The sequence below is a fragment of the Brachyistius frenatus genome, unplaced genomic scaffold (genome assembly GCF_029030835.1).
Source record: "Brachyistius frenatus isolate BFR_SWC_R1_liver_20210118 unplaced genomic scaffold, ASM2903083v1 Contig_268, whole genome shotgun sequence".
Taxonomy (NCBI): Eukaryota; Metazoa; Chordata; class Actinopteri; family Embiotocidae; genus Brachyistius; species Brachyistius frenatus.
The window spans coordinates 122501-131738 of record NW_027210867.1 but is presented as its reverse complement, the minus strand read 5'-3'; the positions used below and the strand labels follow the sequence as shown (position 1 = coordinate 131738).

Sequence of the window (9238 nt, the reverse complement as noted above, 5' to 3'; positions counted from 1 at the left end):
CTGCAGACAGGAGGAGTGCTGGAAGATGACGGGCTGTAGAGGCAGCGTCTGGACGAGCAGCTGATGGATGGAAGATTTTAGAGCCTTCAAGTACAACCGTGAACCATCCGTCTGACCTCATGACCTTCAGGTGGAAAACACAACAACAACTAAACTCTTGCTTCTGGCCTCCGGTCACTCTGACGGCATCGTGCTGCCGACGGTTGTTTCTTCCCAGCAGGGACCTTAAATTAAAGGACAAACTGCAGGAAAAGTCTCCTCCTCCGACTAACAGCTGTCCTTCATGGTTTCAGGACAACAGGAACATGTCAGGTCGGATTCTTTAATGTCGGGAATGAAATCCTAAAACTTGTGTAATCTTTGCGTTAAAAGTCACATGCTGTGACTGCAGCAGGAAGTTTACCTGCGAAGTAGTGAGGTCACATGAGGAGGGGGAGGGGGAGGGGGAGGTAAACATTAACCCCTCTGTTTCACTCAGCCTGTTTGTCTACTCCTCTCTTGCCCCCCCCCCCCCCCCCCTTTCACTACCCTGTTTCCCCACAGCATTTGACCTCCGCCTATCAACCCCTCCCCCACCACACACACACACACACACACACACACACACACACACACATACACACAGGAGGAGGGGGTCTTGTGATGCAGTTTAAAGAGGAAGAATTAATGTTGGTGCAGTTTAACTAAACTCTGGTTTTCATTTCCGTTATTTCCTTTTACACATTCGTAGCTGAACAAAGTTTGAAGACATCAACTCGGCTTCTTTGGGAACTTTCTCTTTTTTTCTGTTGCGTTAAACTGAATATTTGTTTAGTTGTAAAAAAAATCAACTACTTTCACACATAATGCATCAAAAATAATCCAAATACATAAAACACTCGAAAGGGTTCGTCTTTTCAGCCCAAACTTCATTTTCACGAGTTATTTTTAGTCTGCTGCTGATTCCATCTTCAATGTTTCTCATCTCTACAAACGTGAATAAAACTTGTGCAGAGAAGAGGAGATCCGGCAGGTTTTCCCGGTTGGTACAGAAGACAGCGACTCATCTGGTCTGTTGACCACCAGCAACAAACACATCATCTCAGGATGGAAAACTAACCTCAAACAAATCAAATTAAGGTTGAATTCAAGAAAACTTCAGTGGTGATAAATCCTGCTGGCTTCTCTGCTAAAGGAGCCAAAGATCAACATTGTTTATTAGTTTTATTGCTTCATCAGGAAACCTGCAAAAAAAATAAAAAATAATAATAATTAAAAAAAAAAAGATGTCCATAAAATATAAATCTGTGATTTTTGTTGGACACAAAAATATTGAGTAAAGAATTTTAATCTTGAAGTTTGAATTAATGTTCGCTGGCTAAAAAGTCTCAGAATAGGTTGTTTAATTTGACTCCTGAATCCCAACAACAAGGGAGGTGGGGGGGGGGCAAGGGAAAGGCTTGGTGAGGAAGAGGAGGAAGAGGAGCTACCCTGAGGAACCAACATTAATATTCTGATTTGGCATGAAGAGCCTCCACAGTTTTTATTCTTTCAGGTCACACACGTCATGATTCAACACGTCATGATTCAACACGTCATGATTCAACACGTCATGATTCAACACGTCATGATTCAACACGTCATGATTCAACACGTCATGATTCAACACGTCATGATTCAACACGTCATGATTCAACACCACACAACATGTGTTCATTGTGATCTTCTGGGTTCCCGAACAGGCTGCAAGGACCAATACACAAATATTTAAATCATGTCCTGAATTTATCTTTAAACTGTCTGACGTAACAGAAAAAACCCACAACAAAGCTTCAGTGGACAGAAGTTAAAATAAAAAGAGGAATGAATTGACATCAGCTGATCGGCTCCGACATGCAGATGAGAAAGTTCCTGTTCTGATCAGATGTTTCTTCTGGTGTTCCTCTGAATCAGATGTTTCTTCTGGTGTTCCTCTGAATCAGATGTTTCTTCTGGTGTTCCTCTGAATCAGATGTTTCTTCTGGTGTTCCTCTGAATCAGATGTTTCTTCTGGTGTTCCTCTGAATCAGATGTTTCTTCTGGTGTTCCTCTGAATCAGATGTTTCTTCTCTGATGCTTCAACAGTCACTGAGCAGCACTTTCAGGATTTGGATCCATTTTGTGCACAGGAGCCATTTTCTATTGCAGGCCAGCCAGAGTGCCACGTCTCCTCCGGGCGTGTTTACAGCACGGCGACAGTCTACCGCCTCTCACGGAGGCACGAGCCCCGCACGGCAGCAGGTCCCGGTTCACACCGAACCGCAGAGCCTCCGTGACCCTGAGCACCAGGCGCTGCCTCCATTTTGAGAAGCCTCCATACATGCAGAAAGGCGCGTGCTGCTGTAGTCATACTGTAGTTTCCTCCACCCCCCTCCACCACCACAACAACAACAACAACAACAACAACAACGTACTAAGACGGATGGCAGCTAACGCGCGTGCCCGGCGGAGGCCGCTCAGGTTGGACGGAGGACACTCCGTGACCTCACCGGTCAACGGAGTGTCCTCGAGCAGAGGGGCGGTGCAGCTCAACGCCAACTAGCTGCACATGTCCCCGGCCGCCCGGCTCCCACCGCCCGGCTCGGCTCCCACCGCCCGGCCGCTCGGCTCCCACCGCCCGGCTCGGCTCCCACCGCCCGGCCGCCCGGCTCCCACCGCCCGCTGCAGCGGATCGTCCGTTGTTTCAGTTAATGGGGGATCCGGGCGGTGGCTAATGTCTGGGAGGGGGAGGCTTCAGGCAGCGCCGCTGTGGCCCCTGGAGCCTGTAGAGGCCCGGGACGTTACAACCAGCCTGAAGTTCGCCATCGGTCATTGACGTAACGTCCCGACCGCCACAGTCCCCCAGAGGGCGGGAACGGGCCTCGGCGGGGCGCTAGCCGGAGGACGAGCCGGCGGCGCCTCCTTATTTAAAAGCGGGACTCTTTCGGCCGGAGAGGCCTTCGGAGGGTCGCCTCCATTACCGTGCCGTGCCTACGTAGCCTAATTTCCGCCCTTGCACGAGCAGAAGTGCATTATTGCGGATGTGTGTCTCCCGGTAACACCGGCGGCCTCGTGCAGCACGGAACCGAATTAGGAGTCTGCTTGTGTTGACCATGCGCGCGCACATGTAGCCTTCCACACGCGCTCATGTGGTGAATGATGAGCGGGGATGCCCCGCCCCTTCCTCTCCCCAACCTACGGACCACGTGGTTTCCTCTTTGCAAACAAAAAAAAGGAAAACCGTGAATTGGAGCCGGTGGAGGGGCGGCGTCACCCCTCCACCGGCAGAGCGAGAGAGAGAGCGAGGGGAAAACATTTCTCTCCATCTGATCCCGCCATAGTTTTTCCCACTCTTCCACCTCCACCCACCTCCACCCGCCTCCTCCTCCTCCTCCTCCTCAGAGCGACACCGAGCCTACAGGCTGCTGCTTTCTTCGTGTGCTGGAGCCGCCTGCAAGTCCAGGACTCGTTCTGCTGCACGTCTACTGGATTTACACACAAATACAGCGCGCTGCTACTTTTCTCATTTCGTTTTTGTATTTTAATTTGCAGCCGAAATTTGTACATTCGATCCATTCTAATACTTTTTATTTTTTTAATTGAAAAAAGAAGAAAAAGAAGAAGATCTTTGCAGCTCTTTCGCCTGATTCCCACTTTCTGCTCGTCAGGATCTTGTTGCGCTGCCACTCAAATTCGGGGAGAAACTTTTTTTGCTGGCTTCAGTTATTCCGGGCTTTGTTTTTGTTTTTGTTTTTGTTTTTGTTTTTGTTTTTCGTGTTTTTGGGACTCGGGAAAAATAATTTCCACCATGCACAAGCTGTACATTGGGAATCTAGGCGACAGCGTGACTGCCGAGGATTTGGGGAAAACCTTTGACGAACACAAGATCCCGTACTCCGGACAGTTTCTCATGAAAACCGGGTACGCGTTTGTGGATTGTCCGGACGATCAGTGGGCCATGAAGGCGATCGAGACGCTTTCTGGTGAGTTAAGGTGGACTACTGACCCCCCCCCCCCCCCCCCTAGTTTCATTCATTCGGTGTGAGGAGGCTGGAGACGCCGGTGTAGAGACCCGGCTGCATGCCCACGGTCCGCGGTGTGTCCCGGTTTCTCTCTCGGTCCATCCACACCAACGTGTCGGACCAAAATAAATGCAGGCCATTATTTTATTGATGCTGGTTAATGAATCGCGGTGCGTGGAGAGCTCCACACCCAGGGGAGCCATTCAACTTTTGTGGGGGAGGAGGGGGAGGAGGGGGGACACGCGGAGTGGAAACGTAAAGCTTTACAGTGAACCGGAGCCGGTGGCCAACGGCCAGCTTCACTTTACACTGTCGCTATTTAACACGTGAGATTGTACCGGTTCCGACACGGTCGGGTTCTGTGTGTCCATCAGTACTCTCCTGTAATACCCCCCCCCCCCAGTCCACTATGAACAAGATGGACAAATATATAAAGGCTGTGTTCCCTACCAACCAAAACAGGCCTCAGCAGCACCGGTCCAAAAGGACCGACGATCAGCGCCGGTACCATCGTGAAGGCCCGGTTCCTCCTCCGTGGAGCTCACTTCTCCTTCATGTACCGTTCAGAGAGGCAGGTCTCCGGGAGCTCCTTCAAAATGAGCCCCCAGAAACTCCCTAATGCAGCATCCGAGGTCCAAACACTGGTTCCGGTCAGAGGACGGGATGGATACGTCCGCTGTGTCCCTCCAGAGTCTGAGGGTCCAACGGGCTCCTTGTGGGGGGCCGGCAGTGGCGGGCCTCACGGTAGTACCCGAAGTCTCGTTTTGGGCCCTCAGAACCGAGCCTGGTGTCTGTTGAACGCTTTAAAGCCCCCCGGGTTGATGAAGCCCCCCCCCCCGGGTTGATGACGCCTCCCCGGGTCCCCTGAAGCCTCCCCGGGTCCCCTGAAGCCCCCCCGGGTTGATGACGCCTCCCCGGGTCCCCTGAAGCCTCCCCGGGTCCCCTGAAGGCCCCCCGGGTTGAAGCCCCCCGGGTTGATGAAGCCCCCCCGGGTCCCCTGAAGCCCCCCGGGGCCCCGGAGGCCTCGCTGCTCGTAAACAGTTAGCATGTCGCTCGCTGAGCTCCGAGCTTCATCCAGTCCTTTTGTTTTGCAGGTAAAGTGGAGCTCCAGGGGAAGCGGATGGAGGTGGAGCACTCGGTCCCGAAGAAGCAGAGGTACGACCCGCACGTAAACACCCCTCTCCCCCATGTGTTGCATCACCAGCCCCCTCACAGTTAGCTCGAGCTGATCACTCTGATTGATTAACGTGTTGAATGGGGACGTTGGCCCGCCGCCCTCCTCGTGTTCACCACGGCCCGGTTGGAGGCTCGTGGTGGTACCGGGGCTCGTGGTGGTACCGGGGCTCGTGGTGACTGTGGAGCCTCTCAACTTTTGTCCGCCATTGCTGTGGAAGCGAGCACCCCCGGCGTGCCGTGCTCCGGGCCCGGCTCTGCGGCTCTCTCTGCCCGGCTCTGCGGCTCTCTCTGCCCGGCTCTGCGGCTCTCTCTGCCCGGCTCTGCGGCTCTCTCTGCCCGGCTCTGCGGCTCTCTCTGCCCGGCTCTGCGGCTCTCTCTGCCCGCTGGAGGAGCTGCAGTGAATCCCATCATGTTCTTTGCAGAGTCATCACATTAGGATGGAAGCACGTCCTGTAACTGACCCGAGTCAGCCTGCTGCTCCTTTATCTACATTTAAATACGCATTTATAAAGTGTAGCTGACAACTGGTGAACCGAGAGTTCATCATGCATTCATGATATTTATTTATGTGTATTATTCCCATGCTGTGGCTCTGGACTGCAGTTGCTTACGTGTATTTCTGTTTGGTCGACTCTCTTCTGGGCAGGACCTTCTTCACGTGACATGCAGAGTGCTCACGATTTGATTTATTTGATTATGTTTTTTTTTTTTTTTTTTTTTTTTTTTTTTTTGGGGGGGGGGGCTTATTAAATACTTCCAGACAAAATTTTGAGGTTTATGTAGTTTTAATTGCTTTGAGGGGGGAAAAAAGTACAATTAATTGCACATAAAGCCTCAGTTAAATCATTATTGTCTTTTTGAAAAAACCAAACAAAAAAAACCAAACAGTTGTGTGTTTTTAGTTTCGTGGTTACAGCATTAAAAACAATTAAAACAATTTTTTTTAAATTATTTTGTTACATAATGTAAAATTAAAATGGGATTTAGGTGGAGGTATTTTCAAATTAAAACGCAGTTTGCTTCATGGTGAGCTGAGATCTGTGGTGGTAATGCAGCCGACCTGCAGCTCTGATGGTCTTTGTTGTTGTTAAATTTGGGTTCAGGGTGAAACTGGTCTCAGAGCTGCTCAGACAGACCTGACCTGCTTCTTTAGTATTATGGGGTCTGCTGCAGCCCCATCACTGTGACCTTTGGCACAGATACGAGGTGACTCCATGTCCATTTGGCCACATGTGTGTGCGTCCCATGACCAAAATGGCCTGTGAGGTGGCGTCTTGTCCTGTTGGCTTCAAACGAAGCTCCACTCTGCTGTGATCACTGTTGACGAGAATCTGCTAATGTGGTCAAATAATTCAATTGAGGGTTGTTGTTGTTGTTGTTTTTTTTTTTTTTTTTTTTTTTTTTGGGGGGGGGGGCGCTGCAGAAAACACCGCAACATGGCTGGGAGCACGAAGCAGCAGCAGGCTGGTGTGTTTGCACATTAATGGCGTTGAGCTGCGAGGCCGAGGAGCTGGTTGTGAAACTCAGGAAGAAGCAACATGGCAGCCGGCTGCAGGCTCCGCGGTCGGGGGGGTTCTCGTGCCCCCGCACCTTTCTCCGTGGATTACTCCAGGAGGCGTCACGGTGACCGGTGGTGTGTGAGCAGGGGCCACCGGCAGCGAGCCGAGGCCCTCCGCGGCTCCGCGGCACGTGGCGCGTCCACGCAGGAGGAGAGTCGCTCCACGCGAGGCAGGGAGGGCAAAATGGCGCAGCTCCGAGTGGAGAGGAGCTGCGGAGCTGCTGGTGCTCCTCTCTCCCACCGTCCCCCGTCTTCCTCGCGCCCTGCGGCCTCACAGCTGGCCGCTTCACGTGCGTGTTGAAGTGAAACGGGACGAGCAGGTTCCCATGACGGACAGTTGTTCAACCCAGTTTTAAAATGGCCGTTTGTCAGCCAGAGGAGTCCAATCACCTAAACTCTGTCCTAAATATGTATTTAATATTCCTGTTAACACCTGCTCAGCTCCACTGTGACATGTTAGTTCATTACAGTGTAATACAAATTATTATTTTTTATAGATTTTAAATCCAACGGGGATCAGCGGGTCATCTATTCTGTAACATCCTCTGAGTTGTGACGTCAGGTGACTTAATAAATACGTGAATATTTTGATTTCCGGGTGAGGAGCTGTCTGGTGTGTGTGTGTGTGTGTGTGTGTGTGTGTGTGTGTGTGTGTGTGCAGCTCTGAGGTGTCCCACTAACACCTGTCATGTGTGTTTCTACGCCCCAAAGTAGCCTCTGATGCAGTTGGTTTGAAAATGGAGGTGTGTGTTTTATATGGGGGGGGGGGGGCGAGGAGATCCAGGGTTCACTTCTGTCTGTCCAAGTGCTGAAGGCCTTCTGGCCCAGGAGCCCCTGACTGTATAGGAACTCAACTTTCTATTTCTCTTTTAATTCTTAATTCAATTTCAAATGTTTTTGTTCCATTCTGGAATAAAACGACCTGTTTTTTAATGTGTTCTTATTCAGATTGTAGGAACAGGAACACATTTTGATCATGTTGTTTGGTCTCATGTATTTTCCCATCAGATCTAATTTAATTCAGTTTTAAAATAAATTAGATTTTATTCACAGAGTTGTTGTTATTGTTGGGGGAGCGTGTTTTGTATTTTTCTTTCTTTAGATTTGTTGTAATTGTGTTAATTGAACTTTTTAAATCTCAGAATTGGCCCCTCCCCCTTCAAACATTTGTGTTTAATGCAGAGTGAGTGTGCGAAGTGTTTTGATGATGGAGGCAGGTGTGTGTTGTGTTTGTTGTGCGTGTTGACAAGAAGAATTTCTCCCATAGCTACCGTATCTAGTAGTTATATTTAGCCAGCAGTGCTCTGAATGAGAATATTGTCCTGCAGGATTTTCACAACATGCACAGAAACTTTTCTATTTTCTTAACACGTATTTTTATTGTTTTGTAGTCCACACTGTGTATATTGGGGGGCTGTGTAGATTGGTGGGTTGTGTAGATTGGTGAGTTGTGTATATTGGGGGGCTGTGTAGATTGGGGGTTGTGTAGATTGGGGGGTTGTGTAGATTGGTGAGTTGTGTATATTGGGGGGGTTTGTAGATTGGGGGGTTGTGTAGATTGGGGGGTTGTGTAGATTGGTGAGTTGTGTAGATTGGGGGGTTGTGTAGATTGGTGAGTTGTGTAGATTGGGGGGTTGTGTAGATTGGTGAGTTGTGTAGATTGGTGAGTTGTGTAGATTGGGGGTTGTGTAGATTGGTGAGTTGTGTAGATTGGGGGGTTGTGTAGATTGGTGAGTTGTGTAGATTGGTGAGTTGTGTAGATTGGGGGGTTGTGTAGATTGGTGAGTTGTGTAGATTGGGGGGTTGTGTAGATTGGTGAGTTGTGTAGATTGGTGAGTTGTGTAGATTGGGGGGTTGGTGTTTTATTTCTGTCTGATTCCACCAACGACTTCATTCACAAACATTTTCAGCAAGACGATAAAAGTCCAAAGACGTTAATGTGTTTTCCTTTTTGTTGTCGAGCTGCTGAAGAAATTCACCTTTTCTTTAATTTTTGTATTGAAAAAACAAAATATTGAGTTGGATTCTTGTGGTTATTAAATAAAGAAGCGTCGGTGCTTTATGTAGGCAGTTCTGTGGAGTTAATCCTGGTGTGCTCCAGTTCGTGCAGCATGCTGACAGACCAGTATTTCTGTAGAAGACCATGAAAGGTGCCTGCGGAGCATCGATGCTCACAACAGGAGTGGATGTGTGCTGAGCGCTCCTCCGTCGGTCGGTGATCAGACCATCACACCGAGCGGCACCGCTGGGTCCGGTCCTCGTTCCAACGGCAGCTTCTGTCACATCGAGGCTCTCCACACTTTCACATCATCGCGCTGACATTTTTCTGTGGTTTGAATCAGACGCTGGTTCAGAGTCCACAGAGCGGCCGTCATCACTCGACTGGTTAAAGATCCTTTATTTGATAAAAAAAAAAAAAAAAACAACAAAGTGCAGTTTGAATTGTAGAAAGAGACGTCTGACAGACTGACATCACTTCAGATGA

General features: G+C 49.6%; 1 protein-coding gene across 1 annotated transcript in view; it reads left to right on the top strand.

Moving 5' to 3' along the window:
* Positions 1–3216: 3216 nt before the first annotated feature.
* igf2bp1 (insulin-like growth factor 2 mRNA binding protein 1) overlaps positions 3217–9238 on the top strand; it is a 43696-nt gene continuing 37674 nt past the window's right edge. The window contains exons 1-2 of the mRNA XM_069721579.1: positions 3217–3980; positions 5114–5174. Coding sequence (XP_069577680.1) covers positions 3806–3980; positions 5114–5174 — 236 coding nt within the window. The 5' untranslated portion in view covers positions 3217–3805. The remainder of the gene's footprint in view (positions 3981–5113; positions 5175–9238) is intronic.